Source organism: Mirounga leonina, unplaced genomic scaffold (assembly GCF_011800145.1).
Source record: "Mirounga leonina isolate KUSES-001 unplaced genomic scaffold, KU_Mleo_1.0 Mir_127, whole genome shotgun sequence".
Taxonomy (NCBI): Eukaryota; Metazoa; Chordata; class Mammalia; order Carnivora; family Phocidae; genus Mirounga; species Mirounga leonina.
Window position 1 is genome coordinate 3714830 of NW_023270316.1, and position 26035 is coordinate 3740864.

The window sequence follows — 26035 nt, forward strand, 5'->3', positions numbered from 1 at the left end:
ACAATAGAAGTTTATTTTCTCACAGTTCTGGAGTCTGGGAAGTCCAAGATCAAGGTGCCGGCCAATTTCATTTCTACAGAGGTTCCTCCTACCTTGCAGACAGCTGCCTTCTCGCTGTGTCCTCATATAGCCCAGAGAGAGTGCATGCTGTCTGATGACTCTTCTCATAAGGACACCAATGCTATCGGATCGGGGCTCCATGCCTATGAGCTCATTCCACAAGGATGCCCTCCCAAGAGTCCCATCTCCAAGTACAGTTACAGTGGCGGTTAGGGCCTCAACTGAACTATGAGTTTTGGGGGACGTACGATTTAGTTCATAGCAACAGGAGATCCAGTTATGGATCATGATGCTCCTTTTCTTTTTCCTATATCCAAACTCGCGGAGTCTCCTGTCATGGGAGACAGGACCTTACATCTTTATCATCCCACTGGGAAGCTACTGATGCTATTAGGCAAACACTCAGCAAGCGTACCTCTACATTTAATCAAAATTGGATCCGCTGGACTAATGTGATTCTCCAGTTTCAGTTAGGAAGACTCAGAATGATCGACAGTTATTAAAGCCAAAATACCACAAAGCAAATTTGCAATATCATCACATCCACCTACAGATTCCACAGGAATGTCATTATCCCTGTTTAGTGTCCTGCTGGATTTCAGGAACAATAAATGCTGTTCAAGTAAGTAGGTGCTTGCTTCAAATTGGGACATCTTTTTCTTCCCTGTCCGATACACTTGTGGCCATCATATTCCTTTTTGTGTACTCAACAAAGTCATTTCTTTTCAAAGGGTTTTATTCTCTAACAATTAAGACAAGGTGATAGGAAGGGAAAATCAATATTTTACATAGGAACAATACATTCGGTTATCTGATTTTGGCAAGCAAAATTTTCTATTAAATTGCACCTCTAATCTTTGTTTATATAATGATGCTTGATTGCCTGAGGCAATGTCAAAGTTCTGATGAGCTTTCTAAATAAATATTAAATTATAGCGGAATCACTATGTTGTACACCTGAAACTTACGTAACACTGTGTGTCAACTATACCAAAGACAAAAATTATGCTACTTCCTGATGTGACAGTATGTGGATTACGTTTTATTCAAGTTCTATAGAAACTGATCATCTCTCTAAGGATCAGTGTTTTTTGTGACAATAGCCCAGACTGGAATCCTTCATTTAAGGAAGATGGTGGCAAGATGCCTGGGTGGCTCAGTCGGTTAAGACTCCAACTCTTGATTTCAGCTCAGGTCTTAATCTCGGGGTGGTGAGTTCAAGCCCCACACTGGGCCCCACACTGGGCATGGAGCCTACTTAAAAAAAAAAATATGGTGGCAAATTTCCACTGAAATAAATTAATAATTCCATCTCTATTGATATGACACTGCAAATAAGGATAAGTAGAAATCCTATCTCCTTTTAAGTAAGGGGCTGGTGAAAGAAATACAAAGATTTACCAAAAAGTATCATTTCCCATCCCAACTACTCTTTTAAAACAAACCATGGCTCTGGTCTCTGTTATGTAGAAATGTAGACAAATAATCTGCAAGGCCAGGTTCATTCTGAAAGCACTGATTAAACACTTCCAGTACACAAGCATTGTTACTGAATAAGACACGGTCCCAGCCTAGAGGTCATGGTAGAGCAAGAGATGCGTATATGTGAAATGCCGTACTTAATTTTAACAGACATTCATCTCATATACTGTTTTCCTAGAGATAAGTCCTGGCTGAGTATATATGTCAAAGTAGACTTGGAAAAATACCAAAAAAAAAAGGTAAAAAGCATTTTCTAATCATTGTGATATATAATATAGATACACACATGTGCGCACACAGCCAGGCTCACCACCTTCTGCTGGGGGAACAGGGCAGTTCAGGCAACTGTTGTTCTCAGTTAGCCGCCTCCTCACGCTAGTGGCTCAAGTGGAACTTCTGGTCAACCAAGTGTTATATCTCTTTTCTTAATGAATGGTTTGTCAAATAGATTTTCCATACTAGGTGTACAGTTAGTTTTAACCATAAATGCTAGATTTTATTCTTGTAATACTGACAATATTTTATATCAATTTTATTTTAAAACTTCACCTTCTTTTATACGGGATTACTAAATACTTTATTTCCTTTCTATTTTTTTTTTTTTTTTTGCTTACTTCCCTATTATTTTGTAATAGCCTAAGAACAGACACTGTCATTATTTTCACCAGTGCCTGTGTTGCAATAAAACTTTATTTACAGGGCGCCTGGGTGGCTCAGATGGTCAAGCGTCTGCCTTTGGCTCAGGTCATGATCCCAGGGTCCTGGGATCGAGTCCCGCATCGGGCTCCCTGCTCCGCGGGGAGCCTGCTTCTCCCTCTGCCTCTCTCTCTCTCTCTCTGTCTCTCATGAATAAATAAATAAAATCTTAAAAAAAAAAAAACTTTATTTACAAAAATAGGTGGTGGGCTGGATTTGGCCAATGAGAGTAGTTTCCCTGATCTAAAAAAATATTTTGTTCATAGACATAAGGGAGAAAATAATCACATATATACATTCTTTCATTTTTTATTTATTTATCTTTTTGAGGGGAGAAGGGGCAGAGGGAGAGGGAGAATCTTTTTTTTTTTTTTTTTTTTTAGAGTGGGGAGGGGGAGACAGGGAATCTTAAGCAGGCTCCATGCCTAGTGTGGAGCCCGACATGGTGCTTGATCTCACAACCCTGAGATCATGACCTGAGCTAAAATCAAGAGTCAGATGTTCTACTGACTGAGCCAGCCAGGTGCCCCTATGTTCTTTTAAATAGAAAAACTTATGTAAACATTAAATGCAACAATTTTAGAAATCTTTAAATCCAAGGAAATCTACTCATATAAAGGAACATGAAAATGGTTTCCAAGGTATCAAAGTTTAGTAACTTCTACAAAAAGCTTGGTCAGTGCATTTTATTGCTTCCCAGAGTATTTTGTTTACTCAGCTTAAAAGAATATACTTGAACCTTGAACAAGACAGGTTTGAACTGTGCGGGTCCACTTATAATGGAGATTGTTTTATATAAATACAGTGCAGCACTATAAATGTATTTTCTCTCCCTTATGATTTTCATAATAACATTCTCTTTTCTCTGGCTTACTGTATTATAAGAATATAGTATATAATACGTATTACATACAAAATATGTGTTAATCCACCATTTGTGTTATCAGTAAGGCTTCTGGTCAACAGTAGGCTGTTAGTAGTCAAGCTGCGGAGGGATCAAAAGTTACATGTGGATTTCCAAGTGTGTATGTGGAGGTAGGCGCCCCTAACCTCCCCCATTGTTCAAAGAGTCAACTGCATAAACAATAAAACCGATGCCTGAAACAAAGAACAAAGCAGAAGATCCTTGCTAGGACATTGTCAGAATGCCACACTAAGCACGCACATACTCTTTCAAGAGCAGAATTTACCTTGACAGGAAATCCGAGAAGGAGAGGCGAACAGGGTATCCATACCGGATGATCTTCACCATGTCCAGGACCCCAATATATTGTAGCTGAGCAGACACATAAAAATTATCAAAAGTATCTGGCAGTCTTGAGTTATTGGGCTTGATGCAATGAACAAAGTGCGGAGTGCGCTTCTGAAGTTTTCCAATAATATCCGTTAGAGATTTCTAGGGAGAGAAGCAAAAAATAGCTGATTCTCCAAAGAAAACACTGACTGAAAATATAAAGAGCTTTTCAATAGAAATGTTTATCTTTAACCCATCTATCTTTTATTATGAATTCTCTGTGGTGTGTGTGTCTGTGTGCACGCTGAGCGCTTACTTTCATCTGAAGGTACTCAAGAGGTCAAAAATGGGGAAAAAATACACGTAAGCCCCCTACAGTTGATATAATCAAAATCTAACTTTTGGAAAACCAAAAAATCCACTAACCCTGAGTTGCGATGCAATGGTGACTGGACCTCCCCGTTCCAGTCTTTGAAGAAATGTAGAAGTTCCTTTCTTCTTTAATAACTGTAATGAAAATAAAAAGAAACAAAGGGTGCGCAGATTTATTTATGTAAGTATGTAGTCATTTATTTTTAATTGAAGTATCGTTGACATTAGTTTCAGGTGTACAACACAGTGATTTTAGTAGTATTTTCCTAAATTCCATGTAGAAGAAAAAAATTCAGCCTCCCATCCATGTAAATTCACTCACAGGACGACACAGATTCATAGCAGACTATAAAAATCAGTACCAAATGATTTTCGGCGACGGTACTGTAAACTGGGGAAACGGGCAACTACTTGTTAAATAATACCATCGCCGCCAACCTTTCAGGTACACAGAAGTTGCCAGCCTGCTTCTATTCGGATTTTGAGACTCAGAGCCCGACTCGCTTAGCAGGAAACAAGCTCACGCTGGTGCTTGGTTGCGTCACCATTGTGCATGTGTTTCAGGAAGCGGTAGCTTACTGCCGGGCAAACGGATACTCGCTTATGTTCCAAAGATGTGATGCTCTAACAATCACTGGTTTATTCCCTTAAGTCTAACCACGATCAATTTCTTCCCCCTTTTTTTTCTTTCCCTTCCTCTTTTTTTTTTTTTAACTACTCAAAGGAGTTAGTAAATTACCTGTCTGAAAAATGGCAAAAGTCTGTGTTTTCTTCGCTAAGTCATTACAGACAGCTCTTAAAAGAAAAAAAAAAAAAAAGGCATACGTAGCAAAGATGAAATGATAGTGGAGATAAAAGAAGTCAGTGGAAAGGAAGCCAATGGGGAAAGAAAGGGCAGGAGGTAATTAATTCAATCCCACCGGGGGTTAAAAGGAACCCCGGCCACTAATGTACTCTTGCCCTTCACAAAATCACACAGACTGAGACCAACGTATCTATTGATCCAAAATCATTTATGTTACAATAAAGAGGTCTTGATAGGAGAAAAAATCTGATGAAACATTCTTGTCAATACGATGCTGTTGCTATCACGGCAACCGCTCATTTCCTTCCATTAACGTGAACCGTCAAGCTGAAATGATCAATGGTAACTGACAAGGGAATGTAAAATGAAGCGACTGGTCCAAGATCAACTGGTTTTCTACAAACACAAAGCCAAGCGTGACCCTCAGTTAAAGAGTGGGTAGAATCCTGGTCACAGGCGCAGACGTGCAGGGATGAGGGCAGTTTGCACAGAAGTGAGGAATGAAACACTTAAGGAATAATCGTAATAAATAAATCTCCATCCCTTGAAATTGAACACTCAATTTCCCTCTCTGGGTGGAGGAACCACCGTGAATTATCTTCCTTTTGCAGTCCTTCAGGGAAAAGACTAATAGCATCCATGCCTGGTAATGTTTAATAATTAAGGTTAAAAATTACAGTTTAGAGGTGTGTGGTGATTTCTCGCTCTTGATTTCCAGGATGATTGAGAAAGGAAGGGCCAGGAGGTTCAGCGAAACCCTCAGGAGTAGAGATCTTCCTTACAAAGGGTAAACCCTTTGTCTTTTTTATATAGAAAATGCCATTTTGTATGCAGTGAGGTAGAATTCCTGTGATCAGATAGCGCAGGAATGACTACATCAAAGGATCCCTAATTGTAGGGACCACTGGCTAAACACACACACACACACACACACACACACACACACGCCCGTGCGTGCACACTCACTCATTTCTAATATGTTATATACATCTTGCCACTCTTCCAAAATAGAGCTGATTTTAATTATGCTTTTATTTTAATTGGTAAGGTAAAATGCATTCCAACAAGCTACAACAACTGAATTTCTAAAATTGATTGTCCTGGACACCTTCCCAAACATATTTCTCATCTCTATGGTTTTGGTAGAGGCAAGCGGAGCAAACCAGACTACTGTCAGGGGCTGAATCCTTAACGTTAACACATTTCCTACCTATTTCCTATCAGTTTGAGAAAACTCCACTGAATCTGTAGTTCTATTTTATAAAAAGAACCTTTATGTTTTAAGTATAACCACACGTGCATTGGACACGTACACATTAAAACTAGTATAATACAAAAGTAAGCTTAAAATCTACAAACTATCCAGTAAAAATAATTCCAGCCCCGGCAACATACACAATGTCTTTAAGAGAAGCTACAATTTATTGTTTAGAGACCTAAAACCTCTGAAGTGATTAATGTCAACAGAATAAGGTAGCTAACTTTATTCCCTGTAGTTCCCATTCATCAAAAGGACAGTCACCGAGACAAGGCACAAATAGGATGTTGCAGAGACAACCAATAAAATTACTAATGCCCTATTTGCTATTGAATTTTCACTCTACGGTACCCTCTTCTACCATCCCCTCTCTCTTACGATTATACTTCAGGCAGTATCCTTTTCGTTCATTTTTTTAAATTAAAATATCAATTTGTTTCCATCAGTTTTCAGAGTTGCACTTTAAAAAGAAAAAGTAAATGTACTAAGCAGACTTAAGAACAACCAAACAAGAATCAGAGAAACTCCTACCTTACTGAGTTCTAGATAATTCCTGTTTTCTCCAATAATTGAAGAAGCTGCCGTTTTCTTACTGAGCAGGGATGATTTCTGTCCTCTGAACTTAAAAGAAGGATAGGAGGACACGAGGGATCCCGTCTGTGATAGTTTCGACTGGAACAAATGATGGATCACGACATTTTCACTAGCTAGGAAAGAAATAAAGAGATATTGTGAGTGGCATTCAAATTGTTATGTACATAAGCTTTCAACACACCCTCATTCCAGGTCCGTAAACCCTAGACATTCTCAGTGCAAGATGCAAGTGAGAGGTCCATCTTTCCCTTTGCCCCCACCATTAATCCTAGCACTTGATGAATTCTGACCTTCCCTGTCCTTGGCCAGGAGTCCTAATCCCGTGTCCCCTGTCCTCCACCTGAGCACTGGTCCTTGGCTCTCTGAGTAGCACCTGCTACTCTCCTAGCCGTGGGAACTGAATCTCACCTGCTTGGGTATACGGGCCTTCAGTGCCCTTGGCCAACTCATGAAGACCTGTGGTTTCCACCAGCAACTTCCCACCCCAGAAACACATGTCCCAGGATCTAACCAGTCTCCGTGTGTGTGTAAACACCTGAGGGGGACCCTATCTCATTTGCTTGTACCAGTTGTTAGGGGAAACTGTTCAGCTACAAAGGTAAAAAGCCGATGTATTTTACATGTTAGGTTATACAAATGCTACTAAATTTTGGTTACAAATTGGAATAGCATAGTGAAAACTGTATATGGTGGTTAGGGCTCTATAAGACACTTTCCTCACGTTACCTACATTTGTATATACACAACCCTCACACTTTAGTTTCTTTTTCTACAAAATGACCATGACATACCTACTTCAAGGATTATACAGGATTAAAATGTGAAGTCACGTGCACATCATTTAGGATCATGCTGATCCATCAGCTGGTTAGCACTGTTCAGCAGCAAAACCTTTTTTCTACCTTTTCCACACCCAGATTATTTTGCTTGCTCCAACTAACATATTTAGTAGCAAAGCATATAAAGGAAAGTCACTACCTAATACACAAACTAGGGAGAAGTGTCAGAGAAGGAAAGAACAATTATGGAATGCAGGAAGGCAAAATGGAGCCCTGTGGTGTTGGATCCAATTTAGGGCTATCAAGATAAATTCATGATTTTTAATATAGAGCTACATACCTATATATTATCTATATATCTTTAACTGTCTAGTTCTGAAGGAGCCTCAAAGCAAGGACAACCCAGTAGAAAAGGGCTCGTCAGGCCCCCAGACCTCAGTGTTTCTTAACACCATTCTTCTCTAAAATAAATCTAGGCTTCTTGGGCACAGAGCTGATTCGGAGGCCTAGCAAATAATCCCGGAACATTTTGGAATATAAGGAAGTGCTAAACAAGATCATGAGAATCTGAAAAGAATGTGGGAGCTGGCTTGAAGGGGTTCTCCCTGGCCACGTCTTGAGCCATGTTAGCATTAAAATAATGATAGTAATAGATTGTGATTCATTCGATAAAATAGGAATCTATGAGCCCATACATAATAATAATTTAATTAGTTAATTAATGAGAAAGGGGAGTTCTTACAATTGAATGTCACAATTGATGGAAAAACGGGGGGTAGAAAATCACGATTTTGCAACCGTCAGAGAAATTGTTGATTCAGGCAAGAATCATTCATGTACGCAAGCCAGCGGGTGAAAGTCTGACGTGGAAGAGAATATTTACTTGCCTCATCTTCCTTACAGGCTATCAATGACAGAGGAAAATAGCAGCTTTCCATTACGGAAGCCTGACGGGGGTCACCTTAACAAGGCTATGTCACCAATGGTGGTTCAAACAGTCGGTGCATCCTCTGAACGGGATGGGTGAGGACCCTCCAGCTCCTCTGTGGGATTCCCCCAAGAAGGGGCACGGACGCCAATGTGAGCAAACAGCAAATAAATCCAGATTGAGGGACAGTCTTCAAAATAACTGGCCTTTAGGTTTTAAAATGTCAGTCATGAAAAAAAAAGATAAGCAGAGAAAAATGTCCTAAATTAAAGAAGACTGAAGAGAAATGACAACTAAATGCAGTGACCGGCCCTGAACTGGGGGGAAATCATTACGGAAGACATGGCAAGAGTGAGTGGCAAAGGGACAGAACTCGGGTCTAGATGTCAGCGCCGCATCAATGTTTAATACTCTGATAGTTGGCTGATGTTCTGTAAGATAATGTCCTTTAGCTTAGGATGTATACCAAAGATGCCTGTGACTTGGTCTCAAATGGTTCAGAAAATATATGTCACACACACACACACACACACACGCACACATACACACCTGTGCTCACATGCATGCACATGCACGTGCACACGGGCACACAGAGGGAAGGATGCTGGGGAGTGGAAGACAGGGTGAGTGGGAGGGAGAAGCCAGAGTAAAAGAACGGAAATGAGGAAAAGGAATCTGGAAAAGGGCATATGGGAGTTCTTGGTGCTAATTTTGTAACTCTAAACTTGAAATCATTTCAACATAAACAGTTAATGTTTATGTTGAAATGGGAAGCATCCCCCGCAGGGGGTCTGTAAACATTGCATCGAGTGTCTCCCTGCCAGGACATCAGGATAAGCTAACTTAGGCGCACAGTTTATGAGCAGGTATGCAGAGGCACTTGGAGACAATAGACTCAAGAGCTGTCAACATTACTGACAGTAGATCTTAACTTTTTTTATTTTTCTAAGCAGACTTAATACTCCAGATTTTGACTCTTTTGCCTTTTTCTGAGCCAAGCAGACTTTATTTCACATCTCAGGCACAGATGAGAGCGCTCACTGCATTTCTGCATGAGCTGAGTCTCCAAGCTACCTGCCTCCACTTGGAAAGGTGTCTCATGGACAAAGGGATGTTTGTTCAGATTCCATAACAGACCCTACCACCTTCCTCAATTGGGAGCTTTTTGATAATATGAAGATTCAATTAGATACTATAAACAAAGTACCTAGTAAGGTACTCAAAAATTAAAAAATATATATTATCTATAAATTACACTAGCTTTTTTTAAATTATGTTATGTTAATCACCATACATTACATCATTAGTTTTTGAAGTAGTGTTCCATGATTCATTGTTTGCGTATAACACCCAATGCTCCATGCAGAACGTGCCTTCTTTAATACCCACCACCAGGCTAACCCATCCTCCCACCCCCCTCCCCTCTAGAACCCTGTGTGTTTTTCAGAGTCCATAGTCTCTCATGGTTCGTCTCCCCCTCCGATTTCCCCCCCTTCATTTTTCCCTTCCTGCTACCTTCTTTTTTAAACATATAATGTATTATTTGTTTCAGAGGTACAGGTCTGTGATTCATCAGTCTTACACAATTCACAGCGCTCACCATAGCACATACCCTCCCCAATGTCTATCACCCACCCACCCCATCCCTCCCACCCCCACCACTCCAGCAACCCTCAGTTTGTTTCCCGAGATTAAGAATGCCTCATATCAGTGAGGTCATATGACACGAATTACACTAGCTTTTAACAACTATTTACAGCATCAAAACATTTCACAAATTCATAAAATAATATCACAACCATGCATCTTTTTCCTATATGACAGAATGGGTTAGCAACCGTGGCCTGTGGGTCAAATCCGACCCACTGCCTATTTCTGTACATAAAGTTTTATTGGAACACAGACATGTCCATTTGCATTGTCTACACCTGCTCTCTCATTATAACAGCACAGATGAGAAGTTGCAACAGAGACCTTATGGCTTGCAAAGCCTGAAGTGTTTATTATCTGGTCCTTTATAGAAAACACCTGCTACTTCCTGTATAAACATATGAATGCATTGTAAATTTGTCCACCTGCTCAGATGACAAAAGTATTTGTGTTCAAATGTGACAAAAGGCTCACTTGTGTTCTCTTGGAATTTAATAGCAAGTATACACAAAAGAATGACTTTAAAATATAGGGACTCTGTTAAGATAAGAAGGATCACAATATCATTAGCCATCACATTCTCTTTCTAAATATATATTCTATCACCTGAAATAAAAAATAAAGAAAAAGCCATTGCACCATCTTCAAAACCATGCTATATATTAGATCTTCAAAAAAGATATGACTTAGATGGCAGCACATTATAAATGGAAGGTCAAATAACTGAAAACAAGAAGGAAGATATTTCCAATGATAATCAATAGGGTCAATTATTTCAGTTCTTTTCTTCTACATGATATTATTCCAATCCCATGCTCCTCCCACCAGTCTCAGTTTTAAGAGAACTCAATCACCATAAGTTCTGAGAGACGAGCCGAGTAATTCCCCATGAAAAATAATCTATTGCATCTGCGCTGCTTGATTTAAGGTAAATACGTTCCTCAAGCCAACAGTGATATGGATGTCTTATTTCCAGCTCAGAGGCATCCAACCATCTCATGAAAGGCTATCATAGGCTTCTTTTTCCCAGGAAAGATAAATGACTCAGCTCATGCCAAGCAATTTAAAGCACAAAAGATGATACATTTTAATTCACTTTAAGGTTGTTAGGAAAATGAGAACCAAGGTCTACAGAATTGCTATCAAGAAATAATGACTAAAGTAGGCAGAAGTACACATTTTGATACATAGAAATGCACCATATCCAAGTGTAGTATATAGTTACTTACCTGTTGTATAGAAATAGATACACGTACATAAAGGGCTAAGATTCGCTAAGTAGATGGAGCCTATATGTTGATACATCCATATATGCATGTGTGTGTGTATATATAAATCTATACACTCCCTCTACTTCATGGGCATTGATTCTTTATAACGGAAAGTACATAAGAATAAAATACCACCCTTAGCTGTGCTCCAGACTTCATCTTCAGGAATGAAATTCACCCTGCTGTGGCCTAAATAATTTTGGAAGCTGTGTTAATCTTTATTAGTCTTCACAAAGGAGCTTTTTTATGTTCATACCACTAGAGTGGTAATGGTATTTTATATTTCTAGCTGCTAAAAGCTTAGTTAAATTATGGTTTCTACTAGACTCCAAATTAAATTGTAGCCAATGTACAGCGTGGCAAGATCCATTCTTTATTATTCCGGGCTTTAGAATGTAAAAGATATTTCAATCCCCCTGTCGCCAGTGGCATATTACAGAGGACAATGTTCAGAGACGGAGAAAGAAGGAATGTGTGGCATTTTAACCATAGGGGAAAAAACTCACTTTTCATTACAAATAGAAGATTCTGTGAGAGGGTGTCTTTATTTTTTTCAATTGCTCCAACAATTTCATACATTACCTATAATAAAAGAAAACAGCACGGTTACTAATGTTTAAACATGATCACAAAAATTATTTCTTTTAAAGAACAATCTGATTCAGAGGAAGTTTTCAATTATTCACCAGAGAGGCGTTTCATGTCTTCGAGTTCATGTTACACCCAAGTTCAAAGCTCCCACCCGGGTGCTCCCTTTCTGCACATCAAACAAGGGACACGTCTCCTGTTCTAATTTTCCAAGTCCCCCTCTGATTGTGAGTTTAACAGAAAATGGTGGTGATTCACATTCATGCAGCCCCCCTTTATTCTTGAGGACCCTTGCCTGCCCAGAAAACTCACTAAACCAGGTAGGAGGATTCCACCATGTCTGGGGAAGAAGGAATGATTTCAGTTGAAGAAATTCAATGGTCTCTTTATTGAAAGAGTCCTTTTGGATCATTTAAACAGTTCGTCTTTAAAACGAAGAAAACACGGGGTGCCCAGCTGGCTCAGTTGGTAGAGCACGAGACTCTCGATCTCACAGTTGTGAGTTTGAGACCCATGTTGGGTGCGGAGAGTACTTAAAATAAAATATTGGGAAAAAAATGAAGAAAACATGATTGAGTGAAACACATAGACACAGACACCTCTGAATCAGACACAACACACACACACACACACACACACAAATTGGACTACCTGAATTTCTCTAAAAACATTCCTAGTCTGTCTTTGCCTCTGTTATGGCCTCATTTTGTAATGGCCATTCCTAATCCCACAGTAAAATTCCTGCCATACCTTGAGCGCAGTGACTACAAATTGTTCAACTCTGTCTCCCTGCAGGAACTAGCAGAACGCCTGTCCATTGGGCACATTTGATAAATATTCGGTGAAATGAACAAAAAGATTTTAATAGATTATGACCAAACACCGCGAAACATTGTGCTGTCCATTTCATGAAAGCTTGTGCTGATGAGTCTTTCATTATCACAAGATCATGCTTTGGATCTTGTGCTTTTTGGATCATGCTTTGGAAAGTTCTCATGAACGGCACCTCTACTGGGCGACACGGAGAAAAAGCTAAAGGTCTCTCATTGAGACTCAAGTCCAGAACTTCCCAGTGGGAGACTCCAGGGGGTCAAGTCACCTAGGAACCAGCATCTCGCACACACATCCAAGTGCAAATGCTCAACTAGGGCAGCTTGATGCTTGTAGGAAGCACAGAGTTTAGCATACGTTTCTACTTTATCAAATTAACACATCTTGAAGCATGCAAGCTTAATTATTTTTGTGATAATGGGCAAACCACGATAGCTCTCTCTCCCGTGTTAAATAATAGTCTGAAGGGCACTCCGAGTCTGAGAGCTTCTGACCTTACTCGTAAGACATGGATGACCACAGTATTGACAGGATTTGAGTTCACAGCTCAACACAAGTTTTAGACACTGCCCACAACAGTTGGTTATTGTATCATCACAAGATAATAATGCAAATGACTGAGAATGTGTTACATAAAATTGGCATTAGTGGAATGTTAACACATGGTTCCAAAGAATATTTTTTTTCCTGGTCCCAAATCTGGAATGAAGTATTTCCTCAAGAAGTCCTTGCATACTTGAGGGGAAAATCAAAACGAGAGACGCCTCCCCCCCGGACCCTAAAAGGTACACAGCAGCACGTTATCGGTGGGCCGGTCAATGTTTATAGTTTTCAGTGGATGGAGCCGAGAAATACACACACATACCAAACACCTATGTGAGGGTTTTTATTTATTTATTTTTTTTCATCTTAAAGATAAAATACAATCTGATTCCACATTTGGTCTTTTAACCATGACAATTTCTTCAAGCCAATGAAGTTTAACATTGGCCTTGGCAAAGGCAATTTGAAAATCTAAATAAATGATATCCACTCTTGTCCATTTATTATGTCTATATATAACCTGCTACCAACACCTTAAAATATTTCTGAATAGGGGGCGCCCGGGTGGCTCAGTCATTGGGCGTCTGCCTTTGGCTCCGGTCATGATCCCAGGGTCCTGGGATCGAGCCCCGCATCATGCTCCCTGCTTGGCGGGAAGCCTGCTTCTCCCTCTCCTACTCCCCCTGCTTATGTTTCCTCTCTCACGGTGTCTCTCTCTGTCAAAAAGTAAATAAAATCTTAAAAAAATATTTCTGAATTAAGCTTTTGATTTTGAGATCATTGCAGATTCACCTGCAGTTGTAAGAAATCATACAGCATCCTGTGGACCCTTTACCCAGTTCCCTCCAACGGTAATGTCCTGCAGAACGACCACAACCAGTATTGACATTAATTCCATGAAGATGCAGGACATTCACCTGAGCGCACAGATCCCACATGCCACCAAGTATGGACACACTCATCTCCCTGAAATCACTTGAACCTATTGGGAAGAGTCTGCTTCTGGGCTCTTTACTCTGTTCCATGGATCTATGTGTCTATCCCCTCACCTCTGTCTTGATTACTGAAGCTTTATAATAAGACATTAAATTAAATGGATGAATTCTTCCCACATTATTCTTTATAAAAATTGTTTTGGGCCCCTGGGTGGCTCAGTCAGTTAGGCGTTTGACTCTTGGTTTGGGCTCAGGTCATGATCTCAGGGTCATGAGATCGAGCACTGCGTTCGGCTCCGTGCTCAGCGGGGAGTCCGCTTGAGATTCTCTGTTTCCCTCTGCCCTCCTACCCCCCAAAATAAATAAATCTCTAAAAAAATTGTTTTAACTATTCTAATTTATTCACTATTCCATATAAATTTTAGAGCAATGTTGTCTATCAACAGCTCTATATCTAAACAAATTTTTGCTACGATTTTGATAGGAATTGCATTAAACCTGGGTGGCATTTTGGGGAGAAGTATTACAATGCTGATTGTCAGTGAGACTACTGACCATGCTGTGTTCTAACCCATGAACATGACATATCTCCTATGCAGCTCTCTGCTTGCTTTCCTCATGGCTTTGCGGGTTTCAGCCTATAGATCCTCCACATGTTTTGTTAGATTTATACCCATCCGCATTTTTTAGGAGCGATTGTACATGTTATTATATTTTTAATTTTGGTGCCTTTTATTAGTATATAGAAATACAGTTGATTATTTTACATTTATGTTGTATCCTATAACCTTGCTGAACTCACTTACTAGTTCTGTGAGGATTTTTTTTCCTTTTTCCTTTTCTTTTTTAGTAAATTCCTTGGGATTTTACACATAGAAAATCACATCATCTACAAAAAGACTGATTTATTTCTTCCTTTCCAATATATCTGCCTTTTATTTCATTTATCTTACTGTACTTGCTAGAACTTCCAGCATTATGTTTAATAACAATGGTGAGAACAGACATCCTTGCCTTCTTTCTGATCTTATGAGCAAAACACTCAGTCTTTCACCATTAAATACTATGTTAATTGTAGGATTTTTGTAGATGCTCTTTATCAAATTGAGGATGTCTCCTCTAACCCTATTTTTCTGAGTGTTTTTTTTTGTTTTTTTTTTAAAGATTTTATTTATTTTTTTGACAGAGAGAGACACAGCAAGAGAGGGAACACAAGCAGGGGGACTGGGTGGGGGGGAAGCAGGCTCTCCGCGGAGCAGGGAGCCCGATGCGGGGCTCGATCCCAGGACCCTGGGACCATGACCTGAGCTGAAGGCAGACGCTTAATGACTGAGCCACCCAGGCGCCCCTGAGTGTTTTTATCATGAGTGAATGTTGAATTATCAAAGGCTTTTTCTGCATCAGTTGATATGATCACGCAATTTTTTTTTCTTGTTTAGCCTGTTAACATGGTGGATTAATCTCGACTGATTTTCAAATTATCGTACCAGCTTTGCATCTCCAGAAAAAAAAAACCCAAATTATTCACGGTGGATAATTCCTTTTACATATTGTGAAATTATAGTTGCTAATAATAAAAGTCTTTTGCATCTTCATTCATGAGGGATACTGATCTTCAGTTTTGTGTGTATGTACTGTGTCTGGTTTTCATACTGGGTAATACCAGCTTCATAAAATGAATTGAGAAGTGTTCTCCCTTCCATTTTCTAGATAAAATTTTATAAGTTTAATGTTAATTTTCTTTTAAACATTTAGTAGAATTCTCCAATGAAACCGCTGGGGACTGGAACTTTCCTTTTGGGGAGATTTAAATTTTAAGTTCATTTCCTTGATGGTTATAGAGATATTCAGTGATGTATTTCATTGGGTAAATTGAGGTAGTTTGTGTTTTTTGAGGAACTGGTCCATTTCATTTAAGCTGTTGTTTGGGACAGTTGATTACAGTATCCCTCTCCATCTTTTTGGTGTCTGCACGGTCTGTGGTGAAACTCCGCTTTATTCCTGATAGACTGCGGTTTGTGTCTTTTCTCTTTTTTGTCATTCTTTCTACAGGTTTGTCATTTTCTGGTTATCTTCAAATAACCAGCCCTTTGTTTCATTGATTTTCTCTACTTTTTTTCAATTTTATTGATTTCTGTTCTTGTTGCTGCCTTCTGTTTCCTTGCTTTGGCTTTATTTTGCTCTCCTTTTTCTAGGTTCTTGAAGCAGGTGCTTAGATCGACTGAGACCTTCCTCCTTTCTAACATATGCATTTAGTGATATACATTTTCCTCCCCACACTGTTTTAACTGTGTCTCACAAATTCAACATGTACTATTTTCATTTGAGACAACATATCTTTTTAATTACCTTGAGACTTCCTTTTTGACCCATGGAATACACAGAAGGGCACTGTTTAGTTTCCAAGTATTTGGAAAACCACCTGCTATCTTTCCGGTATTGATTTTTAGTTTGGTTGCATTGTGGGAGGTAAACCCACTCTATGGAATTCCAATCTTTCTGAACTTCTTCAGTTTTGATTTATGGCCCAGCACGTGGTCTTTCTTGATCCATGTTCTGCTGGGACTCAAGAAGCATGCATACTCTACTTTCATTGGTTTAAGTGTTCTGTAAGTGAGTAGGTCCTGTTGGTTAGCGGTGTTGTGGAGTTCTACTCTATCCTTGCGGAGATCGTTACAGATGTCCTGTCGCGTGTCCAGAGCAGGGTATCAATGTCTCCAGCATAAACTTTTGTTTCAGCTGGCTTCCTCTGATGCCACCTGGCAGGACAAGGGAGGCACAGCCTCATCACTGCCACGTGGGAGAAGCCAGGCTCCCCACTCAACCACCTCTGATGGAGAAGAGGGCACTCTCGTCACTGCTGGGCAGAGGGGTGTTCTGGTCTCCTGTGCCCCCGTCATACCTCCCTGGCTGTGGGGTGAGCAGGTGGAAGGGGCTGGCATGAGTCTTCATGGCTTACCACACGGCTGCCACTGAGGGGGTGTGGGAAGAGGGGGACTGTGGCCAGGTTACCTCTGGGGGGTGGCCAAAGTCCCGGCCCCCCACTAGACCTCCTCTGACATCCTCTGCCGCAGTGGGGAGGTGGGGGTACAATACAAATTCAGAAACCTAGCACAGAAATCTGAAATAGGCCTATCCACTTCAAAACTGCATGCCCTAAGAGGAAAACTGTATTTTAATAAGTGTAACTAAAAGGTTGTGTCTGTTTTTACTTGAAAAAAAAAAATGATAGAAAACAAGGTGGCCACAGCTAAAAAATATAATCTAGACTAAAATAACACACGTTTACTTTTTTATCCAAAAAGAACGCAAGAACGTGAAGTTAATTTCGAGAAAAAGATGGAATGGAAAGGCACGAAGTCAACGAGCACTGCCGTCGGATCCCCGATAAACCTTCACCTACAGAACGATTTGCACGGACCCTTCCACCTGGGGCACGTTCCACTCGGCCCTCCTCCTCACTTCCTGCCACTCTGCGTCCCAGTCCCTCCCTTGGCATCCATCCTGCCTTCCCTTTCAGCAAACCTCCCAGATCCTCCAGCTGCAAGGCCCAGTCCGCTCTGCAGCCCCGGCGCTCGGGCAGGGCCGGACACCTCCTGGGCTCCAGCTTCAACTAGCCATGGCCCCTGGCGGTAAACCCGTCAAGATACTGGGCCTTCTCGTCTCCAGGACACAGGAGGTCACGTCAGCCTCTCTGTCTCTCTCCACCTCTGCCTGTCTGCCTCTCTGGAGGGGATTTTGAACATCAATGAACAAGGTGGTTAGCACTCGGCTCTGCACCCTACCTGCTTTCCTAGTCAACGCCCCATACCCGCTTCTGATGCTCGCCTCCACCTTCTTCTCCGACCTGTTCCAGAACTTTGTTAGGGCACTCACGACGTCCTCTAGGTCCTCTCTTTTGAGGTTGCCAATGGGGCCGTCCGTCCTGTCGCTGTCAGAATCCTGTCACGCTCCAAAGGAACTGCTTCCAAACAGAGTGAGTGTCCCAGGAGGGGAAAGCCACCTGAAGCTCGCTGCCATCTCCACCTTGGCCACCTTGCCATCGGGACCTCACCGACAGCAACGGCCTCTAGGAGGGCGAGGGCGCAACTGCCGCATAGAGAAGAAACTACAGAAGCTGCAAAACTCAGTGGAACCAACGCCCCTGGTTCTCGGGCATCCAAAGGGAGGTGAGCCTCAAAGCCTAGTGGAACGGACAGAGAACTTTCTATGGAAGGGAAACAGCCAAGGAGAGACTCAATGTACCCTAGAAATGGCGCCTGGCTTTGTGAGTCTGTGCCATCAGGAGAACAGAGCCAGGTCCGTCCTGTCAGTCGCGTCCCCGAGGAGGAGGGACCGATGGACAGGTGCTGTGGGAGCGGCGGGAAGCAGGGGGGAGGCAGAGGCCTCTCTCCGTCACTCAGGTCAGCTCTCTCGCTGCCCTGCCTTGCCTGTCCTTGCTGGTTTAGTATTTGGGGATGAAAGGAGAAGAACATGAAAGTAGCAAAAGATAGAGGCCAGTCTATGCTTTTAACTACTTTTTTTCCTCCCCCGCCCCCACTGTCTTTACATAACTGGACCTCAGGCTTTATTTTTTTTCCCTCTTAAGGACTAGAAGATAGGATTCATGTGTTAAGTGGCAATGTCCCTCATGCACGTAATGGAGACATTTATATGCATACAGCCCAATACCAATGTTTAAGGAAGCCATCTACGTATTCAAAGATTCATTTGGAATGAGTCTGTTCAATGAAAAGACTCCAAAGGAAACTTAGCATTTTGCTTGTGTTTCAGCAGTTAGCAAGATTCATGCAAATGCTTCAGCCTGGGGGTCCAAGGAGGAGGAGGAGTGCGGGTGAGCCAGGGATGGGGGGCGGTGTGTGTGCTGTTTTCCCGGAAGTCCTTGCTGTTAACACTCCAGGACCGCAATACACAATCACAGGATAGATTAGGTTACATAGGCTATATATGTAAAAGGGAGAATCAAGCTTTCCCCATGGCTATGAATCACACTTTATCAAGCTGCCTCGTTTCCTGGGTCCACAAAGAAAAGTTACGAAATGCCAGGCGCACATGCACTCTCCTCCTCCCTGAAGGCTGTCAGGCTCGGGCCTGGTTGCTCACGGAAGCCTTTCACTCTGAGTTGAGAGCAAGAGCGGCTGGCTTACAGCCCTTTGATAAGGAAGGTGCTGAGGTCGCCGAGCTGGGCTCTGTGTGCTCTTTACGCCTGCAGTGCAGCTCCCCCTGCGGGGGCCAGGCCACGCGAGGCCGTGGAATGTGTGCTCACCTGAGCACCTACCGGGTGTTAACACCTTCAGTGTTTCTGAAAACAGGCTTCACAGGTTACCTACAGAGAGGATTCTCTGGGGCTTAATACACACGCGCATATGCTGGACGTCCCCGGCCCTCTTTAATCATCATTCATGGGAGTGGAACCAAGGAACCTGCATTTCTAACTCGCTCCCCAGTTGATCCCGGTGCACACACAAGGATGAGCATCGCGGCTCCAGGTACCAGCGGCGTAGGCTGCTCGGTGAACTCCGTCCTCCCCGGGATGCTGGAGGCGAGCAAGGGAGCCCGGCCACAGGGTTTGCCGAGGAATGTTAGATGTAGCGTCGTGATGGGAGGAGATCCTGGCGTAGCCAGAAATCGCTGGTAAGTTTAAGATGAGACGATACCCTAATTATACTCATTGCCGACCTTTTTCCGTAGGAGAGTCAGCATTTGTAAAAAGCTGTTCAGAAAGGATTTTCAAATATTTTTACCTGAGACAGTAGCAAGAGAACCGGTATTTTCTGAACAACCCTGCATGCTGGGGTACCCTGCCTAAGCCATAAACAGCGCTGGCAGTCTGCGGACAGAAAATGCATAAAAGTGTGCTGTAGCAGAAGGGAAGTGCACCCACGGCTGTAACGAAGCCTTCTGATTCTAGCGTCCACCCGCCAACCGAAAACCCACTTACGGGACGCGGACTGTGACCGTTGGCTGTGGGCATGACATCATCGGCTTCCCATCGGTTTCTTGTTTATTCAAGGTAAAGGGCCCCAAGGTCGGTTCCCACTAAAGTCTGCTGACTGCCAGCACAGCCCGCAATACAGATTGTTATTTTAAGGGAACGGGAGCAGGCTCCGTACGAACACAGTAAATGGGCACGGGTGTGGATATCATCTGCTTAGACTTTCGAACTGCCTCTGATGCGGCTAGTAGCCAAGGTTACTAAAGACCACCTTCATCGGATTGAGGACACTGTCAGGGTTCAAAGACTACATCCGGGGGAAAAAAAAAAATCAAGGAAAATGCTACGGCAAGTCTTTTTATACTCTTTTATATTTTACAGACACCTTACAAAATACATGTGTGTTTATAAAATTGGGAAAACAATAAAAATAATAAAGTAAAAATTACTCCTTTTCTCGGAGATAGCCAATATTAATCTATGTATCATCTATCAAATCTATCCTTGTCTAAACACAGCCTTTTAAAAAAATAAGGCCCAGCCGCACATTGTGCTTAGTAATGTCCTGTCCCATCTACACACTGTCCCTTGTCTGCCCGGCGGTGCTCGGACCCAGCCCTCCAGCTGGGCTGTGACGGGGACCACGGGTGGAAGACTGGAGGGTAGGACCCTTGGACACTCTTTTCCTCCCCAACACATGGGTTCCATTCTCACCCAAGAGCTACCTCATCTTCCCTTCTTTTCTCCAGCCTCTGAGGAGGTGAGTGCATCCACTGGGACACGCCTCTGGGTCACCTCAATGTCCCTTGTCTGTCTCCTCAGCTTCTCCTGTGGAACCCATTCTCTGTACTCCTTTCCCCCTCCTTGAGAATCTGGCACTGCTTTCTTTCCAGACTGCATCCTGACTGACCTCCAGCATTCCCAGTGGCTTCCTTTGTCTATTGCTGTCTCGGTGCTGACGGCTCAGATGCTCCCACCTGCTTGCAGCTCAGGAAAGGACAGGGAGAGACACTGCACTCATCACTGTGCAAAACACCTGAAGAAAGAGAAGGAAGCTCTTGAAGGCAAAGAGGAAAGAAAGCAAAGAGAGTGACGCGGGGCCTGGAGGCGCTGATGGAGGGCAGCAGACAAAGCGACGAGAACCCGTCATTCTAGGAAGAGTGAGTGTGATAGGAGAGCTCCTCCAGGCCCATAAAATGACTCCCATGGAGTGAGCAGAATGGGTCTCAGCACACAGGCAGGGATGCGGAGCCTCACGGGCTACAGGAGAAAGACATGAGAACAAGCAGGGCACCGTTGTGTAGGCTGGAAACACCAATATGACAACTCTCGATCTTATTCCGGGCAGAATTGGAGAAGGACCCGAGTGCCAAACCACGGTATAATTTCCCCCCGGGGGGGCAGGGGGGCCTTTAATGGCCTCACTCAGAAATTCACTCCTTAGACTGCAAGTGCGTTAATTTTCCTTTGTTCTCACTCTTACCGAGCTTATCTAGAGTCCGTCCACGCTACAGACTCCACATTAGGACGAGGGGGTTTTCAACAGCACACACGTTCTACCTCATACGGCAGTAAGTTGAGGACAAACTGAATTGTTAATTATATTATCACATCAACAATGTTTCTAATATGGAAATCTGTATTTCCATACAGATGAAGTGCTGAAAGTTAAAGTTTCTGTAAGGAAGCCACCTTCATTGACAATTCAGGCATTTTAGGATCTCCCAGATGACAGCATGGAGAGCTTTTCTGAGTTTAGGCAGCATGGGTAGTTGAAGTGTGTGTGTCTGTGTGTGTTTACTTTATCAATCTATCTACTGTAATTGATTTCTATATCCATGTCTACCTCTATGGGTCTATTGCCCTCGTACATTGCTTTATAAAGCATGAGAATATGGCCATAAATGCTTTTCCACAACTTCTCCCTACTGTCTCCTAAGCCAACTGGGAGGGGGCTTCGTGGGACCCCTCTCATACGCTGACATTGCCATACCACTTAGGGAGATATTGCAAGCCAGTGTTTAACTCCACCGAGAAGCACAAAATCAGAAGCAGGCAGGCGAGGGGGGATGGGGGCCCAGGAATAGTGCTGCAGTGGGTTGGACTCTCCTTGTCAGCTCCTGAAAGTGGAGAGCACAGAACATATAAGGTTTCTGATAAACTACAAAGGCCATGGTGAAGTTCCCTTATGTGGCCCAAGCCCGAGTTCCGTGATATCCTGGCCAACAGGGTGGGAGCCGGGACTGGCAGGAACGGAGCCCAGCACAGACAGTCTGTGTGATGAACCCCAGCAACCAGGGCCATGGGGGGGCAGCCAGCCCAAAGGGTCCGTACCACCCCGGCAGGGGCAGAGTGTCTTGGGGACACATGAAAGCAGCCAGGCAGAGCGAGCCCTAAACGCTGAAAGGCATCATTTGTGGGAAACCACTGAGACGCTGTGAGACCACGCAGCTCAAGAAGAGAGAAAGCAGGACTCCCAAGGCCACTGAACAGACAGCATCCTCTGCGTTGGAAGCAGGAGGGGCCTCACCTTTCAGTTAAGTTTGTAATGACGATTATTAACAAGGACTAGAAGTTCTTCATTATGGAACTGAGTCTGTGAGTGCCAACGAAAGCAAATGAAGGACGTCCTATTACTGGACAGAGACCAGAAATATCACTGGAGCTGCCTGGGTTTTTATCTGGTTCCAAGGAAAGGACTGTCTCTGCTGAACATATTTTAAAAAGCAGTGTGAGCCAAAAATAAAATTGAATCTGATTACATCCCCCGAGTTGCTTGTTCAACTCCCAGGTACATGAAGAACAGGAGTGTGAAAATGATCTGGAAGATCTGGTCTTTAGAAGGAAAAGGGAAGTTTATTCTTCTACCGGGGAGACAGGAGGTTGGTGGCAAAATGGGTTAAAAGAGCGGTTTATGAGCAGCTGATAAGGACAGGAGCCACCGCGGCTGCGGGCGTGTCCATAATTAACAAGTGCAATAAGGATAATCACCTTTAACTTTGAACAGTTACCGGAGAAACAAAAAGATCAACGGAGCAGAGGCAGTTCATACACTTTTAAGTAAAACCGCTCATTCATTCCTTAACTGGTAACTAGAGCCTCTTCAGCCAGCCGGCATCAGGAGCCGCGAGTGAGGGGCCGTGAACTAGGGTCCTGGAGCAGGAAAGGAGCATTCGGATTCAGGAGTAAGGAGGGGAGTGGGGGCTGGTATTTGGCAATTAACTGTGTTTCTGATTTTACCATGAGTTGAAAAGTGGGACAAATACGGGAAATCAGTTTCACTGCTTTACTTTTTTGAAGTGAGTTGAGAGGGAGAGAGAGAGCGTGGGAGGTGGTTTGGGAATTGAGTGCAGTTCGCTTCTGGATCTGCTGAGCTGAAGATGCCAGCCAAGGAGAGATCTTAACAAGCACAAATGCAGGCGTGAAGCCCACAGGCAAATAGACTGGAGTTTCAGGACTCATGTCATGCAGAAAAGGGAATCTTGAGGGTATATAAAGTCCTAGCAGGAGACATAAAATACTCTCCTGGGAAACACTGATATTTATGGAATGGAAGTAAATTCACTTATTAGTCAAATTTCTAATCCCTTTCACGTGATGCAAAACATGATTTCTAGAAAAGAGGTGGTTGGGATTACCAGGTGATAAAAACTCAAAACTTTGGAATATCCTCTTGAATATAAGACATCACATCGGAATGTATGTAAAGATCGGATTTTAGGAAAAGAAATGAAAGACTGTTTTCAGGCAAATACAAATGGGTCTGATAATTTTTCATGCGTGGTTTCAGCTTTCTATCTGAGGTGGGCTAAAAAGAGTCTCAATTTCATGTGTAGTGGTAAATTGATCTCTCTATAGCCATCAATATTTATAGGTAGGGGCTTCTACTTTTTACTTGTCCATTAAGTGATTCTATCTAACAGTACTGCTTGCTTTCATTCTCATTCACTTTATGTTATAAATACTAATAAACAAAGAAAGTTGGGAGCACACAGTATTATTGTTAAGGGTCCTTATCTAGCATCTGAATATAGACATTGCCTTGTAATTTCCATATCTGAAATTTATGAATATGTCTCACTGGTTCCTTTTAAGGAAAAAAAAAAACAATCAACTAACAATAAGATATCAATATTCCAGGAAACCTAAAGTTCCTTATTTACAACTTTCTGTCGGTCCATGAAGATAACAGAACCTATTAAATCCCCAAAGAAACAGTAAGATTCCCTGAATGAGAGCCTGCATTTTCTCTTCCAAATGAAACCCTGGATAAGGAAACATTTATCAGGTCTCCTACAGAAATTTACACCAGAGGCAAAATTGATATGAGCAACAGAGCACCAGGGGCCTTCTAGACTTAGTTTTTATTTTTCCAGGAGCCTGCCCAAGAGGGGAGCAAATACAGATGTAAATTAAGCTCATTTTGTGTGGGTCAAGATATCTTTGTCAAATAACTTTTAATAGTATCCATTTGGCTTAGACCAGACAGATTTCACTGTTACGTCTGGGGATTCTGCCTGGAGAAAAGAAAGAGAAATAAATGGAAGCCTCCCTATTGATTAGTTCATCTCCTTTTTCTTTTGATTTTAAAGGTTCACTTTCCAAGTCTTCTTGGGCACATCGTGTCTCCCACAGATCTCCAGGGTGAAGGCCAGTTGACAAGCTACAGAAGGCATTCCTGGTGCAGGTGGATTTGGGAAATTGAACAGGCCACCATTTCCCCTGCATACGTGTAATGTAAATACGCTGAGGGGCAAAGAGGCTTATTGTCATCAGTATGTCACCAAAATCTACTGCAGTATCTCTACTTCTCAGATCTGAGTAACAGCAACCTTAATGGATAAATTTCAGACTTAGTTTATCCAGTGACAGGGGTAGATCTTATTCAAGGAGAAGAAAAAAAAAAAATCAGATGTTTCACAGACTGGCCACAAATCAGCAACATCACTCTTCCCCTACATGACTTCTATCAGCGATGTTTTAGTAATATGGTTCTCATAAAGGTCTGTGGAAATCAGCAACACGAACACTAATGATCAAGGCCTATAGTCTGGGATTACAACATGCTCTGCGGGGATGGAAAAAGGAATCCTGATGAAAACAATCAAAATCCACCCACAGAAAGACACATCTACAAGTACATTATATAAAGGCACTCTGCATTTTCAAACTGTCATAAAATTACATCTCAGAATATATAGTATAGAAATTGCAGAGAATGCTTTCATTTCCTTCAGGCAAACAATAATGGAAAGGATCTTCTAAAATCTGCAGTAAAATTTCACACACCTGTTTGCTCCATTAAAATATTAGTCATAAAGCAAAATGGTAAAGAACATAATATTTACAAAAATTCTCTTAGATCTAGGTAGAGCTACTTAACATGAAAACAACCTTTATATTCAGTGAAAAACATTAACTAAGTTAAAATATTATCTAAATGTTTTCTCTTCTATTATTACAATTTTCACAGACAGAAAAAATATCTCTATTTCTGCACCTTCTGCTGAAGGTTTTCAAGCATGATAGGGAAGAAAATACTATAACTTTGGTGGTTACATTTTCCCTATCATCGGCTGAAGTGATACTAATTATGTTATGAGAAATAAAAATAAGCATTCTAACATGACTTACAAAGCTTTGCTTCAGGCATTGAGCATATTAATAAAATATAAAAATTAACAAACCTATTTTTTAACTAATGAAGGACATTCTATCACTAACTTAATTTCAGCAAGTCAGTTGGGCCCCTAATATTCTCGCCTGAAAATATAGCCAGTTGACAGATGATACCTGAAATATTTTCTAGTCTTCAAAACTTGTTATTGATGAGTTCAAAATCCTGCCAAATACAGTGGTACTTCTTCATGGAGAGACCTTCAGCTATTGTTGGGGGAAATATGACTCATATTTGATGGAACATCTCAAAAGAATCATACATGCCTTGATTTCTTGCCCAATACGTGACCTTCAGAACAAGTTTCTGAGGTTCATAATTATATTCTCCTGAATTGCAAACTTTATGGATGTGGAAACTGAGGGGTCAGTGTCCTCCTCAACGTCCTGGTGATGGA

At 42.0% G+C, this 26035-nt stretch overlaps 1 protein-coding gene across 1 annotated transcript in view; it reads right to left on the minus strand.

The window, feature by feature from the left end:
* The window catches only part of MYO16 (myosin XVI), a 435081-nt gene that overhangs the window by 130164 nt on the left and 278882 nt on the right, over window positions 1-26035 (minus strand). The window contains exons 23-26 of the mRNA XM_035003781.1: window positions 11636-11711; window positions 6439-6614; window positions 3899-3979; window positions 3429-3634 (exon numbers count right to left, since the gene is read on the minus strand). Of these exons, the coding sequence (XP_034859672.1) occupies window positions 3429-3634; window positions 3899-3979; window positions 6439-6614; window positions 11636-11711 (539 nt within the window). The remainder of the gene's footprint in view (window positions 1-3428; window positions 3635-3898; window positions 3980-6438; window positions 6615-11635; window positions 11712-26035) is intronic.